General features: G+C 40.5%; 1 protein-coding gene and 1 pseudogene across 1 annotated transcript; both read right to left on the bottom strand.

The window, feature by feature from the left end:
- LOC148037535 (putative calcium-binding protein CML11) overlaps positions 1-23,383 on the bottom strand; it is a 260,777-nt pseudogene that overhangs the window by 27,467 nt on the left and 209,927 nt on the right.
- On the bottom strand, positions 13,360-14,520 carry LOC148037538 (17.6 kDa class I heat shock protein-like). The gene has a single exon (XM_087676468.1). It carries the CDS (start codon positions 14,266-14,268, stop codon positions 13,750-13,752), a length of 519 nt encoding a protein of 172 aa, XP_087532594.1. The 5' UTR covers positions 14,269-14,520; the 3' UTR covers positions 13,360-13,749.

Here is a 23,383-nt window from a genome sequence, read left to right as displayed (position 1 = left end):
CCGTAGGCATGGAGTAGATTACAATAGAGATCTGCCTGGGGATTTTGACTTCCCGAGAATCTATAATGTAAATGCTAGAAGCCCGGAGAAGTGCTTAGTATTTAGGGTAGAAGATCTGCTTCCCTCCATAAATCGTTTCCTTGTAGATTTCTCTTCTTGCCCCGATCCCGCATTCTTAACTACTTATAATTACCTCCAACTTCTCAAATTCCCACTGCTCCAGAAACCTGCAGCAGAGGAAGCCCATCTCCCTCCACTCTTTTTTTATCTGAACCTAGGAATAGATAGTAGAGTCATGACGAGGTTGATGATGCGCGCTACTCTCCTCCCAGCTTTCTGCTTAGAGCTATTAGAAAAATATGAGTGACACCCATTTTGCAAAGTGTAATCACCCCTTTTTGTCCACTACTCCTCTAAGAGCTAGGGCCGGCATTAAGGAATACTTACAAAGTAGCGCATTTTTATCATGAGGCCTGCGACCGCCCCATGACTAAATAGATACCCCATACATTGCCCAATGTACTCTCTCTTCACAAAAAAAAAAGTGCTTGCTGTCCTCATTCACTATTGTGGTGCACCATACTCACTGCATCTAGAGTCCTCTCTAGCCCCTCCCCCATTTCACACTTAGGGCACATCAAGGGCAGGACTTTCGGACCTGTCACCCTGAGTTCCGCACCGCACCTCAAAAACCGCACAAACTAGGTCCTCAAGTGTGCGACATTACCAAGGGCTTGCCCAAGGTTAGACCCATCTCCTAGTTCCACTGGCATGGGCACCATGCACTGCACAGTGAGACAGACACACCCCCTAGGAAGTGCATCACTTTTCTTGCAAGTTATGTTCGTGTTTCAAGAACGGGCTGCTTGGCTGAAGGCGATCGTCTACTACATCCTCTAATGACAAGGGATTTTTCCAGAAATCGGACATGACCCCATTACTACAACTTCAGGAGCTTCGCTGCGAAGGTTTCAATGGCTCCATAGATTTCATGTTGACAACCACCTGCCTACTGATGGGCTGCCATTGGCATAGATCTTGGAACCTCACCATCCGATGATCCATGTCCAGTGCCTCAAGATCTACGGATTGCTTATTAGCACCACAAACCTAAAAGATTTTCAACTCAAAACGGAAAGTCCTCTACTCCCAGACAAGGGTTCTCAGCCTAGGCCACGGCTTTTCAAGGCAAACAGCGTTCGAGGGGTTTCTCCAGAATAAATCCCTCCAATACTATCCTCCTAAGGGACTGCTTCTTGTTTCAAGCGTTTTGGATACACAAACGACGACTGGCTCCATAAGGGCGCTAGAATAGTGAGAAAGATGCCGAGACTTGTCAGGAAAACTAAAACACACTGGAATCTCTCTTGGTCATCATCATCACACCCCATCACCTCTCCTTCACAAGCCTCAATGTCCTCTACCCACCTGTTACACCTAGCAATAGCATCATCTATCCCACTACTTCCCACCACAGTGCCATGGGACTGGCACTCGTCTAGGAGAGGGTAATGTTAACCCCAACACGAAGAAAGCCCAACACAAAGAAAGCAAAAGAAAGCGGAAAAGACAAAGTTCCAAGGCAAATACCGAAGGGGAAAGGCGCATTTTAAAATGGAAAAGGCGCACCCTGAAATATTGTAAAAGATCGCCGGGTTCTCACCTGTGCAATTTGTAAATGCAGACAGGCGGTGGAAAGGAAGCTAGGAGGATAGACGGACAATGAGAAAAGGGGCCTAGGCCAAGGGCCGGCCATGTAAAAAAGGGGGAGGACTGCCCTTGGAAATTAGGGCATGTATATAAAGTTAAAAAAATGAATGAGAAGAGCATCCTCACGTATGCCAGACAACGTCTTCTTCTTCTCCTCTTGTTTCTTACCTTCTTGCCTCCTTGCTTGTGCTTGAGAGAGGGATTGAGAGCATGTGAGGGAGTGAGGGAGTGATCGTGGGAGGGCAAGGGATCTTGGAGAAGAAGCTCTCCATCTTCTCTCTTCATCTTCCCCTCCTCTCTTCTCTCCTCTTGTCTTGAACATGGCTATGGAGGATGAAGCTCATGGGAGAGGGATTGAGGTTGCTTGAGCTCGCCTCAAGGATCGTGGAGCTGCAGGGGTGCAAGAGAGAGGAAGGTACTCGATCGAGCATCAAGGTAAGCTCACTACACCCACAAGGTAGGCATTGCGCGACGGCTATGTGAGAGGTAGCCATGGCTGCTCAGTTCGAAACACTTGAGTAACAAATGGTCCGTAAGTCTCGGGGTAGAGCTCGAAGAGCTCCCACACCAACGTATCGTAGCTACATGATGGATGATTGTGTCTTTCCCATGGACATTGATGGTGTCATTGTCAGAGGTGGAGCAAAGAGGTCTCATATTTTCTATCGGTAAGTAGTCTTGCATGTTTTTGCTCTCAGGTTACCTTGTATGGTATTTTCATTGTTTCTACTTGCATGGCCGCAAAGATTCTGTATCTTGATTGGTGATATGTGATTGTGATATGGTTAGGTGGTTACTAGCTACATTTACGAAGCGCTACGACTATGTTTTGGATGTGTTTGTGGGGTGTGGTGGTCTGGCGCGGGCCAATGCAGAGGAGATGAGACATTGCATGTGTCTAGAAATAGATGATGTGCTCTATGGGGAGTGTTTGTCCACCATAGTGTGTGGACCGGTACCATGCTGAGAGAGTGTGTGTATTTTTTTTCGAGAGACTCTAGACATTTCATTTTGTTACTACTTTTATATGTTTATTATACACTTCGTCATGTGACTATGCCCAATTTTGTCTAAGAGATTACATGCATTGGGATCTTTGATTTGTTTTTAGGAGAGTGTACCTTGCGACTATTTGACACGTATATTTTACTAGTTTTCCATTGGTTTTGTTTTCTTGATGTGTGTTCATGTAAATGCAACGTGTCGTACTCCTTAAGTAAGAGTGAATAATTTCTATTTTCTTTTTGTGTCACTTTATGCCGACAAGTAGTATGACTGTCAATTAGTAATCCTATTATGAATGTATACATGAAAACCACACATGACATGAGATATTTCCATGTGGGGTATGCTGCAAAGAGATATTTATATGCAGAATGGATATATTGCACAAAAAAGCTCGAAAAAAAGAGATTGATTAGAAAAGAACGAAAATGAAAGCCCGCAAAAATAAAATCCCCCAACTTTTGTAAGAGAGTTGCTAATCTATCTAGATGTATCCACACTTCTGTCTTTTCAATCCTCATTCGTCCCCCATTGCTCCAATCGGAAATAGCAAGGTCCAACTTTTTCCATGCTTCATACCTCTCTGGTTATTTTGCAAGTATATTGTCTTCATCATCTCAAGGTGGAGATATAAACTTCCTAGCCTTGGGTCCGCCAAAGCATGGTTTACAAGGGATATTTCCACTCTTTCTCGATTTTTTCTTGTCCTTTTTTATTTCATTGGCTATACTCACACGTTCAAGTTTTTTCCCCTTGATAATCTCACTCTCATCAAGTTTGAGAACAAACTTAAGCTTGCCTCTACATTCTTCCATAGACATATTGTAGAACTTGACCATAGCAATTTTTTCCTACTTATGTCCAATACAAAGTTGTTGGATGAATTCAATACACATGCAACTTCTTTGGAACCATACTTCAATATGTGTATATTTTCCAGATGCGTCACGTGAAATGGCTTTGGTAGAGGCATTACTCGCTTAGTTTTGAAGAATTTCTTAAAACATGTATCCAATTGTTGATAGAGTATACTATATGACTCAGAACTCATTCCCACCTTGTCACATAATCCCTGGGCATCTGTAGCAGTAAACAAGTTTCTCACATCCCTAAGATGTTCACCTATGACACCATCTACAATGTCCCTGAATTTACGACTTTCCAATGCATTTTTGACCATATCCTTGTTTAGGACTTTGGCAATAGTATCATTCTCTACATGTGGGAACATATTTCTCATTGTAGCAGATTGAGCATATATCCGTCTATGATATTGTCCACTTCCTTTGGTTAATTGGTGAATTGGTTTTACTAATCTGATGTGCCAACATACTTCTTTGGTTTTTAAAGTGGGCCCAATCTCCAAAGTTTTTGTGAGCTTCCTCTTTATGTTTTGATGCTCCTTCTCCAAGTCCATAACTTTAGACTATAAATCCATATTCTGCACATGTGTAGCATGCATAGCATCTTCAATGACAGACATTGCTTCTTGTAAGCTCTAGTTCTCCCTATCCTTCTCAGCCAATAATCTATCATTTTCTATCAAAGACTGCATAGTATTCTCTACTCCTTGCTTAGATTATGTTTGATATACCATGTAATTTCTACATGGCATCTACGCAACTATATTTAAATGTGACAGCTAGAGGATGCTTTTTAGTGTAAGAAAATAAACTCATGCAAAGGTAAGTCCTCTAGACTTCTAGTTCAAGTCTTGTATCATTGATTCTTGTCTTAAATTGTATTTAGTCTAGCCTCGTATCTAGATATTACCTTCTCTTGTATCAATAAAATATTAATGGTTTTAGAGAGTTGTGGGATACACAACTGCTAGCATCCATTAATTCCGATTACTCTATCTCTTTTTCAGTTCACTCAAACTCTTTATGCAAAGAGTGATTGTAAAGGGCCTAAATTTTGGGCAAAGAAGATTTCATAATATTATCATAAATACGGCATAAAGAGAGCTGCCCACTTCATGTCGGGAGGAGATTGAACCCAATATTGAGTCGTTTCATCTTACTTTACCTTCTCTTTTAGTCTATTTTTAAATTCTCATGAGTTGTATGCAATTTTATGAGTAAAAGAGAGAAAGAGGGAGCTTCTTCCATTCGCTACGTGCAAACCACGCATCCATTGCTCGCAACAGTGGTATCAGAGCCCAGCCTACCTCTTGGGCTCCCAATCGCCTACCCTCTGGTGTGAAGGCAAGGCCTCTGTTGCAAACGGACTCTACGGTCCATCTCATCACGAACTGACTACATGGCTGGATTCCCAGGCCTTCAAAACCCCAAACCCCTCTATCACAGTCAAGAAATTATATTGTTTTCCCAAACATTGAAGAATACCTACTCCTACATCATGGCGCCATACTTTGTGATGAGTTGAAGCTTACAGATGGTTAGTAAGCTTAATTAAAGCTTAAGTAAAAGCTTAGCTTAAGCTTAAGCAAGAGCTTAAGCTCTTTTCTTTTCTTTTTCGTGGAGAGGGGTTTGATGCCATGGTAGCATCACGACACATTCTTGTCCAAAAACGTCAAGTTTTTTCTTAACCTGATTAACTTATCAAGCAAGTTACATTACTAACATACTTGATCAACTTCAACCTCTCTTACTCCGTGTCATACACAAACTCTGCCAATCTTCACAAGTCACAGCCGACTATCTCTCCCATAGAGGTAGTTCTTGCGCAATTCTTTCTAGCTTCATAAATCTCACAAAATTTCCATCAAAAATCCCCGCCTTTCTTTCCTATTTCTATCCATAATTTCTTGTCCAAAGACCGTTTAAAATTTTGGTCTTACATGCCAAAATTCTTCAACAACAAGCAAGGCGTCTTTCATTTGCAAGGTGTCCTGGATCTCTGGATTTCTCCATCAAGCAATCATGGCCAATTTCGACTCTGCATCACTGCTTCATGAGCCAACCTTGGAGCAGCGTATGGATTTAATATCCATGAAACTTGAAGAAGAGCATCAACACCGCATACAACTGGAGCAAGAACTGAAGTCCTTCAAGCGTCCTGCCACCACTGAAATTTCTACCAACAACGACAACCTAGTCCGTGCCATCAACGCTACTTTGGATGTCCATGCTAGTCGAAAGGAGTCCAAGATAAGCAAGCGTACATTCAAATTTCATTCTTTTGATGGTCTTAAAGATGGTCACAAAATTCTGTCATGGTTAAGTCAGTTCGAAGCTTATTTTGACAATGAGAAATACTCAGAAAGTGACAAAATTAAATGTGCATCTCATTATTTTATTGAGAAAGCTGCATTATGGTGGGATGTCATGCGTAAAAGCATTGATCGTCCTCTCACATGGAATGACTTTCGCAAGAAGGTTCTTGCAAATTTTCTCCCTGCACAATTCGAGCTCCGCATGCAACAACAATGGGATCTATTCATGCAACGGGAACGTGAGTCTATCCCTCAATACACAGAAAGATTTTGGAGCACTCTCTTACAGCTCCAAATGGTGGAGCCAATGGCCGAATCTACCTTCAAGGGAAAGTATATGTCCGGCTTAATTCCATCCATTCAAGCCGAAATTAACATGTTCAAGCCCAATAACCTAGACGAAGCCATATCCCTAGCTGACGACGTTGAAAAGAAGCAGTCTAAAGACCGAATGCAATTTTCGGCATCCAATGGTAACAACATGGGTAACTTTTGTTTTAATTCTTTCCGTAACTTCAATTCTCAATATGTAAAGAATCGTTTTAACCGACAACCATGGATGCGAAATGTTCTTAATAATCATGGTCAATCAGTTTCCAATTCTAAACCTCCAAATCTACCTTCAAATTTGCCTAAATCTGGTGAACCTAAAAATGTTAACCCGAGTGTCTTCAATGCCATTTCCAAAAATGTAATTTGTTATAATTGTAAGCGTCTTGGTCATATTGCGAGTCGTTGTCCTATGGGCAACACCCGTGATTGGAAGAAACCCACGGCACATCTAAATTTTCTTGGAGCTGAAGAATCCAATGAAGACCTTGAAGCAATGCCCAACTTCGATGAGGCTATACTTATTGGCGAAAATTCTAACGAACCTGAAGACCTTGCTGGTAAAATTTCTATGCATGCCTTATTAAAGATGCAATGTAAAATCAATAATAATGATATGACTGCCTTGCATGACAATGGTAGTACTCATGATTTTGTTTCAGAAAAAGTAGTTAGAAACTTACAACTTAAAACTATTCCATCTACCGATAAAATTAAGGCTGCATTTCTAGGACAACGATATAATGGTACTAAAGAAGTTCATAATTTAGAAATTTGTATTGGATCTTATAAGGAAAAGCGAAATTTTTTAGTAGCACCTTTGCAATCTGCTAATGTAATTCTAGGCATGCCATGGCATCACCAATTCCACCCCAATATAGATTACAACACACACTCAATGCACATTGAGCACAAAGGTAAACAAATTTTACTTAAAGGGTTAACAAAAACTAAATTATTTCCAATTATTAGTCATACACAGGCGAAGCGAGCTTTGCATAAACAATCAAAAGCTTTCTTAGTATGGATTAATGAAGTTGATGCTACAAAAACTAAATCAACTCCAAAGCAACAACATTTTATTGTTAAATTTTTTTATTGCTTTTCTAATGATTTACCTTTACAACTTCCTCCATCACGACCTGAAGACCACCAAATTGATTTACTTCTTGGTAGTCAACCACCTTGCAAAGCTCCCTATCGCCATAACCAATTAGAACAGAAAGAGATTCAGAAGCAAATTGAAGAACTTCTAAGTAGAAAATTAATTCGTCCAAGTAGTTTGCCTTTTGGAGCTCCTGTATTATTAGTTAAAAAGAAAAATTAAACTTACCGCATGTATATAGATTATAGAGCACTTGATAAAATAATGGTTAAAAATAGGTATACAATACCTAGAATAAACAACCTTCTAGATAAATTACAAGGAGCAATAGTGTTTAGTAAAATTGATTTAAAATCGGGATATCACCAAGTTCGTATGTCTACTTCTGATATTTTTAAGACAGCTTTTCGTACACAATTTGGACATTATGAACTCTTGGTAATGCCCTTTGGACTTACCAATGCACCAACTACATTTAGTGGAATGATGAATAGAATATTTTTACATTTTCAGCATTGTGTAATAGTCTTTTTCAATGACATTCTTGTTTTCATCAAAACTAAAAAAGAACACGAACAACATTTATCTTTAGTGTTTAGTTTATTAAAACAAAACCATCTATATGCTAACCCTGACAAAAGTTCTTTCTTTCAATCTAAAATAGAATATTTAGGTCATATCGTGTCTGCCAAAGGCATACACGTAGATCCACGTAAAATTGAAGCAATTAAATCTTGGCCAACACCTAAAAATGTCCATGAAGTTCGTTCATTTCTAGGACTAGCTAGCTTTTATCGAAAATTTGTTAGAAACTTTTCATTGTTTGCTTTACCGTTAACTCTTTTATTAAAGAAAGGCCTTGTTTATCATTGGGACAACAGCCAACAACAATTGTTTGAAATACTTAAGCATGCACTCACACACGTACCAGTTTTGCAGTTACCTGATTTCAATAGACCATTATTTCTTGTGGTTATTGATGCAAGTGATTCTGGCATCGGTGCAATATTGATGCAAGACAATCACCCTATAGCATACTCTAGTTGTAAACTGAAACTATCTGAAGTTAAATATAGTACATATGATAAAGAATTACTAGCCGTAGTTCATGCATTGCGCATATGGAAGCATTATTTAATGGATTTGGAACTTATGATTAAAACCGATCAACAAAGTATTAAACATTTATTGTCACAACCACAAATATTTGATAGACACATACAGTGGGCGTGATTTATTCAATCCTTTCATCCACTCATTCAATATCAACTAGGTAAGGAAAATGTAGTAGCCGATGCACTTAGCCATAGGCCATCATTAAACAATATTTCTATCATTTCTACTTCTTCATTGAACACAACAAAAAATGCTTATCTTCAAGATCTCGATTTTCATGATGTTTGGTTAAATTTATCTAACAATCAATGGATCCCTGCTAATAACTTTTCTGTTTTCGATGGTTTTCTGTTTTATGAAAAACGATTATGTATTACTAATCCTTTTCGTCATTTCATTTTGCAAGAAGTACACGAACCTTCTTATATGGGACATCGTGGTATTATCTCCACACTTAAAAATTTACATGAAGATTTTTTCTGGCCAAATATGCAATGTGATGTTTCTAATTTTGTTTCTAATTGTATTGTATTTCAATGCATAAAAAGACATCATGGTAAATCATATGGTTTATTACTTTCATTACCTATCCCTAATTCACCTTGGGGGCAGATTTCTATGGACTTCATTACAAGTTTACCATAAACTTCTTCATAGAATGATATGATATGGACCATAGTTGATAGATTTAGTAAATAAGCTTACTTCATTGCTTGTAAAAAAACCTTAAGTGATGCACAAGCCGCTAACTTATTTCTCAAGCATATTTTTGTGCACCATGGATTGCCAAAAATTATTGTGTCCAACCGAGACCTCGATTCAATAATAATTTTTGGATAGCATTGTTTACAAACTTAGGAACTAAGATTGATTTTAAATCTGCATTTCATCCAGAAACTAACGGTGAAACAGAGGCCACAAATAGCACAATTTTGGATTTAATCCGTGCTTACACAATTTCTTCTCTAGCCACATGGGATAATCATTTGCACCTTTTACAGTTTACTTACAATAATGCCACTCACACTGCTACACAAAAGGCTCATTTTGAAATTATTTATGGTCACAAATTGCCAACTCCCACATTTCTCCCAACTCAAAAAATACATTCTGTTGACGATTGGATTCAAAATCATTCAAGTATTTATGAGCAAGTTAAATAAATACTAGCAAAGGTCCAACAATCATACGTGAAACAAGCAAATAAAAAGAGGCAAGCTATGATTTATAAAGAAGGAGATTATGCTTGGTTACGTGTTGAAAAACGTAGACTCCATAGTGTAGAAAATAACCCAAATGTAAAATTAGCTCCTCATTTGTATGTAACTTTTAAAATTCTCCATTGTATTAATCTTAATACTTACAAATTAGAGTTACATCATCATTGGAAAATCCACAACACTTTTCACATTAGTCTTTTACATCCCTTCAAAGGTTCTCTTCTTGCTCACCCTATTTATGAATCACCACCCTTGATTGCCGATGACCATGAAATCCTATATCGTGAAACAATCATTGATGTTGACTATATGACTACTAGAACTAGAAATACTTATCCTCGTTATCTTGTTAAATTCCACAATCACCCTGTTGAGAAAGTTCAATGGATGCATGCTCATGATTTGCGATCTTTTTCCAATGTATTGTCTCCGCATCCAGTCAATAGCAATTGAGGACAATTGCTATCCCACCTCGGGGGTATGTTGCCAGGTGGCACCTACGCAAATTGATGAGCGCCTTAAATGGTTCTCCTTTGTGTACGTTGGCAGAATGAGCGCCTTAAATGGTTCTCCGTCAATGCGGGGCACGTTCCTAAGAATTTTCTTAGGCGGAAGGTCGATGGGAATGCCTATCCTTTCCGAGCGTCGATGCAAGTGTGAATATGGGTGGTACCATTTTATCCACATGAGTATTAACGTCTTCGTGAACTAATTATTGTATGGAATTCCAAATTAATTGATTTATGTGGCTAGCTGTAATTATTCAATTGGTTATTATTCTAACATGATTTTCTAAATTTTTGGTAGTTGATGTGTAGAGCAAGGAGAATTAGAAAAGCGTGCCACGCGCAAGCATTCTAAAGATTATTTCCCCAAGAATTTATTGGATTATTGTATTAGACGCACCACTATTTCTTATAAAGCGTGTGCATAGCCTCTATGTAAATATTTATTAGCAAAAAATATTTTTAGAAGATATGCCCAATAAAATATTAATGGTTCTAGAGAGTTTGGGATACACAATTACTAGCAGCCATTAATTCAGATTACTCTATCTCTTTTTCAGTTCACTCAAACTCTTTATGCAAAGAGTGATTATAAAGGGCCTAAATTTTGGGCAAAGAAGATTTCATAATATTATTATAAATATGGCATGAAGGGAGTTGCCCACTTCATGTCAGAGGGAGATTGAACCCAATCTTGAGTCATTTCATCTTACTTTACCTTCTCTTTTAGTCTATTTTTAAATTCTCATGAGTTGTATGCAATTTTATGAGTAAAAGAGAGAAAGAGGGAGCTTCTTCCATTCGCTATGCACAAACCACACATCCATTGCTCACAACAGGATTTTGTATAGATAAATATATTCTTGTACTTTGTCTTCTTAAATAAAGAATCAATTTCTTCTTCTTCTTCTTCTTCTTCTTAAAGTCAATCCCTTATAAGTCGTGAGCCGACAATCCTTGTCTTTGCCGAGCTCTTGTTGCTCTCATATCAGTTTAGCAAAACTTCAACATGTAGCCCAAGACTCATATTTATATTAGAGTTAAGAAGGTTAAGGGGAAGCTTCTAGACATGAGATGACAAGCGTTGTTAGAAGGACGATGATATCATCGATGACATAAGCATTACTAATATAACCAAGGATATAAGCAATGTTTATATAAGTCTTTGATATAAGTAATGTTCTAGAACCTCCAAGTAATGTTCTAGAACCTTCTTAAAATCTTCTAGCACTTTCTCAAATCTTTTAGAAGTTTCTAAAAGATCATTAGGGCCAAAAAATGCTTCAAAAAGGCACTTGTAATAAAATTATTTAGTTGTTAATTATAGTTGAGATTTTGAAATAATGAAACCACTAATTTTGATTGCTTAGATGTGATTAATGAGGAGAGAGCTATGTGGGATAACGATAAATATTGCAAGCATACCGCTACTTGCATTTCTAAGAATGGAGATTTGGAGACACCTCTATATCTTTCTAAAGGTCCTCAAGCAACAAAAGATAACATACACATATCCAAAAGAGTTCGAATGTTCAAATACAAATCTTGTTCAAGAAATAAAAAAAGCATGGAGAGAAAAGCACATCACGTTTTATTTTGTAAGAGACAAAATGTATAATCTGAGTTTTCTTTGATAAAATTTTCAATGGTATAAAAGGAATGTTACTCTCTTGTATTGTAGCATATATTTTTATATCCATGGGGCTTAGTTTGTGGAGGAGTAAGGTCCCCTAGCAATTTATAGTGGCCAAGGCAGCATGGAAAAATCTCACTATCAAGCACGTACAAGTTTCTTTTGAAGCACAAGACATGGAGGAGGAGTTACAAAAAGCAATGCTCTTGACAAGCTATTCAATTGTTTTTTTCAACAACTTCAAAGAATAAATACTAAAGACAATAATGAAACTTGAGAATTCATAGTATCTTTTAAGATAGAAAAGTACAAATCTAGCTCTCAAGAGCTTTTACATCTTCCTCATTAGGGATCTTTCCCCTATAACATAGAAATTTTCTTCTCTTGTAGCCAACTATGGATTTTATATCAATTCGATTTGCTGCCAAAGCATAAGATGAGAGGACCAAAAAGTATCTTGCTCTAGAAGCAGAGAAACCATGACCATAGCCAAAAATCCTAATTACTATTGTCTTGTCTAAAAATATCACTTCATGGACATTATATTAGAACCTAGAGAAACCAAGCGGCCTTGTAAGTGTCTTAATACAGAGTATAGGCTATGTTATGTCCTCTCAAAATGGAATACTAAGAAAACATGAGAATCAATCATTACCAAGTAATGGCCGAGTGAAACACCCTTCAATGAACTACCACCTGCTCTCGACCCTTTGCCATGTCCCAAGAAGTTATTAGAATCTTCAATTTCCAATTGCAAAAAAGATGAATATCAAATGAAAGTCGAACTCATTTTTTATCCTATTTAGTCAACCTTTCTTTTTCATTTGGTCTCTCTTTCTCATATTGCACCACATAGGCTTGGAAGCAATATTCTTCCCTAAGGACTTGGTTTAGGATTCCAAACCTAATGTTTAATTAATATTTAGATAACGATTTGTTACATGTTAGATATGCTGAATGCCCCACCCTTGTAAGGTGCCACCTATGATCTATGATACTCCTAAGTTGTAAGGCTCGCATTGTGAGCATGACTTCTCGATCTATCTTTCACCTAGCCAAAGTTGTTTCAGTTACAGCTAAGCTCTTCGTCTATTATATGTCCGGACCGCCAACTAAGTTTTCACAGTGGAAGCGCACAAGTGGACAAAGCCATGTTTGTATCAATTCGTTTAAAATTAAAGCAATTTATTTTCTTCTTATATTTGCTGGTGCATTTTCTACTCCTTACCCACCTCTGCTGGCTGCGTCGTGTAATTGTTACAGTAAGAACATATATAATTTTAAAGATTGTGATGTACGATCGATATTCATGGTTATCCTCTTTGAAAGAAACATCTTGTCCTTTTTTCCTTCTATCCTATTTAGCCACCCTTTCTTTTTCATCCGATTTCTCTTTCGCATATTGCACCGCATGTACTTGGGAGCAATATCCTTGCCCGAGGACTTGGGTTCGGGATTCCAAACCTAACATTTAGTTAAAATTCTGAGAAGGTTTTATTTCATTTCATAGCTTTTACGACTTTGCAATGATTGCATCATGCAATGGCCATATCCTCATATACCTTTTGCAAAGCTTGGGGCAGAAAATTAAAAGGATATGTTTGCACCTTTTTTTTCCCCACAAGGAGAAAGGAAAGATCCTAGCCCAAACTGAAAGGGGGACGGGAATGGAATGCCTCAACTGAATTTGCTACGTTGGGGAAAAACCTTTCGAACTGTATTAAAGCGAGAAGCAAGGAAAAGGATCATTACAAAGTTCGGGGGCTGTGGCCCCTTGATGGGATTCGATGGCTATACTGGTATACAGAGATATTAGTGCAAACAACATTGTCAGCTACTGGTGTGCAAACAACATTGCATTTGCGGTGGCGTTGCAACTCGGAAGACGGCCTGTTATTTTTACAGCTGAGGGTCTCTCTCTCCATAGAGTGGAGTGCATTCGAGGCTCAGCCGGAGATGGGCACGTCGGTGATGGCGGGCTTGCTGGGCTGCTGAGTCTGACGCTTGGGCACGGTGATGGTCAGCACGCCATTCTCCACGCGGGCGCTCAGCTCCTCGCTCTTGGCGTTGTCCGGCAGGCGGAAGCGCCTCAGAAAGCTGCCATGCGCCCGCTCCACGCGGTGCCACTTGTCGCCCTCCTGCTTCTCCTCCTTCCTGCTGCGCTCGCCGCTGATGCACAGCACGCGCCCGTCCTCCACCTGCACCTTCATCTCCTCTTTCTTCAGCCCCGGCAGGTCGGCCTGGAAGATGTGGGCCTCGGGCGTCTCCCTCCAATCCACCTGAGTGTTGGCCACGGCCGATGCCTCGCGGGCCAGCTGCCGCGACGGCTCGCTGTCCAGGAGGCGGAAGGGCCAGTCGGCATAAGGACTGAAGAGGGCGGAGCCGCTGGGGAATGGGTCCCAGGAGAAGGGGTCGAAGATGGCGCCGCTGCTGCTCCTCCGGCCGAAGAATGGGCTCAGCGCCATTGTAACAATAATCTGTGCTAATCTCTCTGTAAGGCTTGGCGGCGCCTCTCTGAGAGCGAGCGAGCAAGGGAGGGAGAGTGAGTGCGTGTGTGTGACAGAGAAAGAGAGGAATGCTTAGTGCCCTGGGAATAGATCGAGCGATGCCCGAAGGGTCCGTACAACGATCGACTGCTCTGATTCGTCTTCTTGGCCTTGCGCGTAGCGCGGGCATCCTTTTAAATAGGAGCCTCCACGAGAGAGCCTAGAGGGTTCGGGAAGCGTCTACAACCTTCCAAGGCAAGCTCTTAGAGCGTTCGGGAAGCGTCTACAACCTTGCTTGTCTTTCCAAGTTCCAACTACAAGGCAAGCTCTTGTCGATGTGATCTTCCAGGCAGCGCCCCTTCCAAAGGGACTGCCAAGTTCCAACCCCTAACTACCCCAAGGCCCACCAAAATCAACGAATGATCACCCCCCAAAAGGAAGAAAATCGAACAATAGGAGGCTTTTAACTTGGCTCGCCTCGCCCTCTTTCATTTGGCCACTTTGATGTACATGCCACAACGTCCACATTTCTCGATTGCATCACATGCACCTATATAACAACAATGCCACCTCAAGGATAAGGTTGGGTTTCCGGCCCCATTGATCTCATATTTTCGAAAGCAAAAGAAGTGCCTTGTCCCTCTTTCATCTAGCCGCTTTAACATACGTGCCACGAAGGCCACGCTTCTCCATTGATGATCACGTACATACATATGTACATAATAACAATGCCCTGTGCCGTTCTCATGTGTCATCATGCTTGTTTCGTGCATGCCTGCCTTGAATACTAGGTAACACGCACCATCATGCGCCAACCCCCATCCTTGATTGTAAACAACAAATGCTTTCGTCTTGTGTAAAAATGGATAAAGACTTGATTTTGGGTATTGTGTTGATGCATGCAGAGGTACAACTTGATGAACTTAGAGTGTTCATGGTGTGGCAGGTCCATTTGGGAGAGGCACCATATCTTATAACAGATGTTTGGATGCTCAAACACATGGAAGAAAAAGAGAACATGCAAGTAAGCTAGGGGAGCTCGCCCAAGATGGTAGGAGGATGGACTCAAAGGAAAAACAACAATAATGGTAGATATTAGGACTCCAAAGAAACATGGTCGTATGGGAGGGAATGGTCCTAGCAATACTAACAACATAAGACCAATAGACTAACAAAAGAACGAAAAAAATGTTTGGATGCTCAAACACATGGAAGAAAAAAAGAACATGCAAGTAAGCTAGGGGAGCCCGCCCAAGATGGTAGGAGGATGGACTCAAAGGAAAAACAGCAATAACGGTAGATATTATGACTCCAAAGAAACATGGTCATATGGGAGGGAATGGTCCTAGCAATACTAACAACATAAAACCAATACACTAACAAAAGAAAGGGAAAAAAAATCGCTCTAAACCCATCAATTGAACTCAACCTTTCTTCACGCGAAAAACCGATAGAATAAACTTAGAAATGAAGAAATGTTTCATCGAGTACACAACCAAATGAAAAACCGGAGCATTGTTTGTTATGTAGCTCATATCTAAATGTAGACACTAGCATTGGGTCAAACATTCCTTGGATCAATAAAGCAACGTTGGAAAAGTAATTAATGCTACAATGATGACAAAAAAGGTCCAAGAAAGGCTAAGGCAACTAAAGATTGGAGAACGCAATATTGAAGAACAATGGAGATGGGCATATAGGTAGGCAAGAATTAAACGCAAGGCTAAAAGGTGGAAAATGGGACAAACCAATATAAACGCCGAACCTTCTTAAATTATTGGGCATTCAGTTTTTCCAAAATAAACCCAACTATTCATTATAAATCTGGGTGCTGACTTCTCTCCCATGCAAATTTGTATGAGTTAGGAAATGAAAATATCTCACGAGTAAACCACAAAGGCCCCGCCGACCAAGATTGGGTGTTATAAATAGACAAAGGCCCACAAAGGCGCCGAGTTAGACACTATTGGGTATTTGTTTATAAGCCCAATAAGACCTCTCCATCATGTCAACTCAAGATGTCATTGATAAATTTCTAGGATCTAGGTTCCCCACTTGGCAATAAAAAATAATGGATCTTCTCATGTGGAAGAGCTTATGGGGCATTACCATTGGGAGAGGCTCACCAATTTTGGAAGAGGAAAATGAAGAAAACAAAAAGAAAGCATTGGGATATATAGCAGGAGGCTTAAGTGATGATGCATACATCACATTGATGGTATTCCAAGTGCAAAGTTAGCACGGGAGGAGCTCAACAAAGTTTTCAACCCTAAATCCAAGCACTCTAAGAGAAAACTACTAATGCAACTTTATAATCTAAAGTTCAACCCAAAGGAAGGTCTCACAAGTCACTTGAACAAATATAAGGGTATTAAACAACAACTAGTTATTCTAAAAAGAACACTAGATGAAGATGAGGCCAAAGCTATTTTATTAGTAAGTTGTGATACAGATGGTTATCTAATATGGAAGATTTGAAACTACACAACATTGAGGCATCCTTACTGGAGAGCGATAGCAAATATAAATCCATTGGGAGTGCTTCAGCTACTACTTGTGACAATGTCTTCATTACAACAAGACACTCAAGGCTCAAATGCAATCATTGTTGATTAACTAATTATGAAGAAAAGAATCCCAAAAACAAAGGTAAACATCAATGCACAATTTCGTAGACACTTTGGTCATTTTGAGAGAGAGTGCTATTTCAACCAAGCAAACTATGCAAACAAGCTACTTCAAAATAATGATGAATCCACAATGATATACCTCCATTTAATGGACACCTATCCTAAATCATCCTACACTTGTAATGTCCACCATTGGTACCAATGATGCAGCCAAGAGGACTTCCCAAATCAATCTAGAGTTATTTGCTTATATCTTGATTATGTTACACCACATACTTATGAGTATGATAAGGGACTCAAGGGGGCCAATTTTATTTTGTAATCACATCCGTGATGATAGTGGCAATTGGTAATATTCCACATGGTGAGTCATATGGTTTGTAGCACTTGAATCCAAAAACCAATCATCCTCTCTGGGAGAGTGCATCATACTACCAAGTACATGCTCCATGGCAAAGAGATGACCTCTAGGTGATGAGCCACCTTTAGAAATATAGTCATCACTGTTATATCCACCTGCATAGTTCCCAAACTAAGTCCTTCCTCGACCCCTAACCATAGCATTTTTCTTATGAAAGCACTCTCTTTTGAGTGAGCAAACTACCCACAATAATGATCTGTACCATCTATATATGGAGTAGAGCATCCTCTCCCTCTAGAGTAGGATCTCCCCCTATCTCTAGGCATAAAATCACCATGTCCAAAAATACTACTACCTCATGCAAAGGTGTCTCCATGGCCATAAGATGATCCTATAGCTCTAGATGAGCTACCACATCCTCACTGATGATAAAACACACTATCATGACTTGTATTCTTTCCATTGCTAGATGCATTGAGGTCCAACTTAATTTATTCCATAGGTAGCAAGGTAATCAACTCTTCAAATTTAGGTATAGCATCTCCCATCATGGAAATGGAGGTATCAAGGGACTTGTATGTTGGTCCAAGTCCATTTAGAGTGATGGACGCTAAATCATCATCATCAACTAGTGCATTTACTGAAGTAAGATATTCTACAACCTATTTAATTCTACCACATAATCACCGATGCTTCTATTTCCTTGCCATGCACCATGCAACCTCCGCTTTAGCTTTATTTTCCTTACCTCGATGCATATGCCATATATCTTTTCAACGATTTTCCAAGCATCTTTTCAAGTATTTGCCTTTTTAATATGCAAAATCAGTGTCTCTAAAACACACACACACACACACACACACACACACACACATCCAATATCAGAACACATAATTACTACTGAAGAAACAATTCTTGCTTGAGTAGATAATAGTATCCCAGTTGTTTCCCATGTTCCATAATAAAATTCTTAGGAAATGTATGCATGCTTCCCAAGGGCATTTAGAACTAAGCCTACATCACAATGCATTGGAAAAGTCTACAAGCAAGAAGATGGCTTCTTGCAAAGCTTCCTTGTTAGTAGCCTTATACTCACCAATCCCAAACAAAGCCTCATGTCTTTAAAATAGAAAATGATTTTCATAGTGTACCTGCTTTTGGTTTCATACAATGTGTCCTATCCAAAAAACGTGCTTTGAAAAATGAACTCCATGCTTAGTCACACATAATCTTGAAGAAATGCAAAGCCAAAATCAATGCTATGTAATTACACAAGCATTGTGGCACACACGAAAAATAGATGCATGGATAAAGATTATGACTAGCCCGTCTACAAGTGCCAGTGTGTCATCATGTAGGATGCAAATACAATTCCTTCTTTAAGTTAAAAAACTTAACCTCACCTCTCATCGCACAATGAAAGAAAGACAATTGCACTTCTCTCCACCAATACAAATCTCACAAACTTTTAGGAAAATAGTTGGTCCTCATGATGTTGACCAAATAGATATCCCATCTCATAGCTAGAGGAGTCCTTCACAACCCTCAAACTTTCCTAGCCACCTTTCCCTCTTAGCATGAGGTTCCTAGTTCAATGACAAATATCCCACTCTCATGCTTGCAAAGAACTATGCATGCACAATAAAAGATGATGTCTCTAGTGCATATGCATCTAAGATTTACTGCATATGCAAGTGTCATGCCATGCTAGTACTCAAGGATGGTGCAATGTGTATTTACTCAACCCATAGCATGGAAGTAATTGATGAAAATCAAGAGACAATCCTGAGTGTGGTTATTCAACAAGTGCAATGTGAAGTGCTTGTGAAACCAAAATCCTTGTGATGTGCAAGAATATTCGCAAGAAAATATACCTCATTCAAGTTACCTAGCAGCTATAGACTAAGTATAACTCCAATTTATCTAAGAAAACACCAAACTTGCCCAAGATAATCAAAATCTCAAGCACAAAGGATTAAAAAACAATATAAAAAGCAATCCTAGTCTATGCAAACATAAAAAATTTGAGCATGAAAGCAAGACAAATAGTGACAAAAACAACCAAGCACAAAAGTTCCTACTACGACTAGGGGTTTTCAGTTTATGCAAAAACACATGACAATGTGTAAAATCAAGTACTTATTGTTTGGGTTTTGGGAAGCACCAATGCCTAAGAGAATACTTCAAGTTAGTAAGTCATTGTCTGATGGATCTGGTGCCAAATGTGTTGGCACTATGCCAGTTGAGAGGGAAACCAAAATACTTTAGGTGTTTTACTCAATGATTCAAAGTCAACAAGTTTCATTGCATGTAGTAATGATTCTTTTGATGTGCAAGTTTGTGGGGTGTTACATGCTTAAGATTGCAATTCTTAGACCCTTACTCAAATTGAATCATGTTTGTCTTCAGCTTGATTATGCAATTTCTTCATCACAGGCTACACCAAGACTTTGGAAATTAGATATTCAATGTAATCTCTTCAATAGTAATAGCTATTCTGCTCATGGACCCTCCAATTTATGAGAATGCTTCTCAAGATGATTGAAAAACCTTAATTATAACAATAATCACATTTAATTTAATTACAATATAATAGCATCAAATACATTTAAATTTATTAAGAGAAAAAATCAAGTAGGGAATTTTGAAAGATAATACTGATGGTGATTCTAATGGTGACAATATCTTCAAACAAACAATAAAGCCCTAGTGTTGTTTTAACGTTTGTCAAGCCCTACTCTTCTACCATAGGCTCTCATGGAGGCATAGAAGAAGACATACTATCTCTATCCAATCATGCTATTTGTTGTCATTGGACTAGACAATCATTAAAATGCACACAATAGTGGTTGCCTTGGTTGGAATGAGCCTTCATAAAGTACAACCAATCTACACTAGTCTTAAGTAGGCTTGCATGGCATGTTCTCTCTCAACTTGGCAAGTGGCCTACCTTCCTATGTAGTCTAAGCCTTTAGATTATAATTTTCAATATATTGAAATTCAATGAGAATAATGATAATTGTTGTCCTTAACCGCTATCCATCCACATTTAACATGTTAAGCCCTTTGAGCTTGAAAGTTATTCCAATTCTCATTAACCTTAGTCTAGACAAATGTTTAATTATTCCTAGTTTGAATGATAGCACAAGTCATTTATAAGGATCCATTCAATGTCCAAGACCAAGATTGTCCCTGTGCATCCATTATTTCTTGTTTAACAATAACTTATGACAACTTTTACCAATGTTCCCTACTACCCAACTTGGGTTTTGGATTATCACCTTACCAAAATGAGCTTGCCCTTCGAGTGTGTAATACACAACTTAATTATGCCAAAGCAACCCAATAAAAATACATGTGAATGGTGGGGAATATGAGAATGGGAAAGAAAATAAGGGGAGGAAAGGAAGGGGTGTGTCAAAGAGAGGGTGTGAAGGGAACATAACATAAATGCTCATTGATACCAATAAGTTTGAAGAGAGAGAGAGAGAGAGAATGTGTGTGTGTGTGGTTTCGAGATATCATAACAGTGAGAGAAAGCTGTGTACTTTCTACTCCACAGATTCTCTGAGAGAGAGAGAGAGTATATGTGCGGAGAGAGAGAGAGAGAAGCAATGGCGGAGAGCGCGATGGCGGATCGTGGTCGTGGGCGTCTGTCCTTCGTCGGGTGAGATCGTCCATCGCCTTTCCGTCACGTGGCCCTGCGCCTCTACCGTCTCGCCCATGCGCGTCGCCCTATTTCGTCCCGCCTTCCGTCCCGCCCTATCGGCTACCTGTCATGCCACCACGTCTGCAGTCGCCCCGTCGCCCTGTAACCGCCCTGCGTGTCGTCCATCGCAGGCTCATCGCCTGCCTCTGGCGGCCCGTCAGCTGCGCCTCCTGCCCTTCTGTCGCCCGCTTGAACTGCGGGCTCTGCGCCTGGTTCACGCCCGTCCGCCTTGTGCATCAGGGCTTCTGCCCACGCCTGGTGTCCGCCCTTGCCTATAGGTCGCCCCCCTCGCCTGTCGAACGCTGTCCTCGCCCATCAGCCACCGTGGTGGTCGCCCCAGACTTTTAACGCCTGCCCTATTCGTGTGACGTCCTGAGGGTCGTCCTCCGCCGTGTGCGAAACCAGCTTACAGGGGTGCAAATTTCTAACTCAGCCGACAGTGATCTGCACTGTGCGTCCGTCCTCCTTCGAGATCAGCTCGTCATACAAGATGGCTGGTTTGGATCTGGATTTCATCGACCAAACGGTGGCCGCACTCAGCCCGGATTCTGATACTGAGGAACCAGAGGATATGGTTCCGTGCACCGAAGAGATGCCCCCGGGTCCTAACATCCAACCTACAGGTAAACGTACCAAGCATACCTCGGAAGAGATAGGTGTTCTTCAGGATCGTTCCTATCCGCAGGTTGCTTTGGATCCTGTGGACTCTCAGGATGTGAACTGGGAGCATTTGCTAGAATTTGCCAACACTCTGCTTGGCGAATATGTTCAACATAATCAGGAAGCCTTTTCTGACTCTGCACCTGACGATGTTCTGGAAGCTACCGTCGACCCAAAAACTGTCCTACGCTCCTTTTCGGTGTTTTATGATCGCGCTGTGATACTCTTCTTCACTGGTCGAATCCCGCTGCTTTCCCGTATTCGCCAATGGCTGCAGAGTCTGCTACAAGGGAAATGTGTTGAAGAGATTTTTGTTGGGTCCCGAGGTTTTTTTGAGGTCCTCTTGAAAGCTGAGACGCACCGTGCTGCTCTCCTGTCTAAACTGCCTTTGTTTTTTGATCGTCAGTTGGTTCATGTGGTTCCATGGCGCCCGATGGCAGATTTTCAGCGCCTGCTGCAACGTGAATGCCCTGTGTGGGTAGAAGTGGAAAATTGTCCGGCGGTTTATTGGCCGCTATTGAAGGATGCTATGGCCGCTATGGGCATGGTTCTGGTCCCTCCCAGTCTCAGGGCTGTGAATTGTAACCGCTTGTGCATGTTATGGGACACTGCAAGGAAAAGGCCTGCTTGGTTCACCTCAATTGCTCTAGCATGCATCCATTACACTTTCGTTTGAAATGGGGCAATTTTGCAGGCCATTGCTTTTCCTGTGGACAGTAGGGGCATTTTATGGCCGAATGCCCAGAGCAACAACACATTTCAGATGCGGGCCATGTTGCGCCGCCCATGGAAGATATGGTGTGTGATGCTCCGTCGCTGGATACTATCCACCCGCCCCAAGTCTTGACCAAAGGTAAACAACAGGTTTCGGGTCTGGATTCCCGTGCCACTGATTGGGTTGAAGTACGTGCAAAAAAAGGCAATAGGATTGTTGCTGGCATGGAGAGTACTGTGACTACTACCTCACAAGATTCCATGCGTACATATACGCGCAGGAAGGAAATGTCTTCCGAGCGCTCTGCTCCTATGGTTTCCTCAGCCCCCCGTCCTCAGCTCGCCAGGAAAATTTATTCGAATCGTCTAAAGGGTCCACCTGCAAAGCTGGCTTTTGATACCAGAGGCAACGCCATTACCCCGTGGGACCGTCGTTATCCACGTTCCAACCCCAAGCCAGCAGATATGCCGTCTACTTCCAAATCTGGTCCTCAGAACTCTTTTGCCGTGTTGGCCGATTTCTTGGATGAGGGAGTCCTGGACATTCTCGCCGACAAAGTCAAATCGAGGCAAGCTGTGCCTCGTACCTGATTTTGTTTTGCATACACATGAAAATAGCCACGTGGAATGTGCGAGGAATTTGTTCTCGACACAAGCAACATGCCATGTGGACTGCATTGTATGAGAATCAGTGGAATGTCCTGTGCGCTGTTGAGCACAAGAGTCACGGTGACGCCGGAAAAGTTATGGATTGCCATGGCTTTCATTTGTTCTATGCAGGAACACAGGCCATGCATTATTCGGGTGTGCTCATGATTGTACATGCCAAATATCAGCATGTTTTTATTAAAAATGATGTTCATGGCCGCTTTTTGGTGGTTGAAATTTTATTCGAAGGGGAAATCTTATGGTTACTTAGCCTCTATGCTCCGAATGATTCGTTATCTCGCCGAGAGCTTTGGCAGACTTTGCAGACTTTCTTGTCACTTTGCAGACGGGGCTTCTTCATGGGGGATTTCA

The sequence above is a fragment of the Lygodium microphyllum genome, chromosome 4 (assembly GCF_053477565.2).
Source record: "Lygodium microphyllum isolate KBCC chromosome 4, Lygodium_microphyllum_v1.1.10, whole genome shotgun sequence".
NCBI classification, from domain to species: domain Eukaryota; kingdom Viridiplantae; phylum Streptophyta; class Polypodiopsida; order Schizaeales; family Lygodiaceae; genus Lygodium; species Lygodium microphyllum.
Note: the sequence above shows the minus strand (reverse complement) of the source record. Positions and strands in the feature narration are given on the sequence as shown.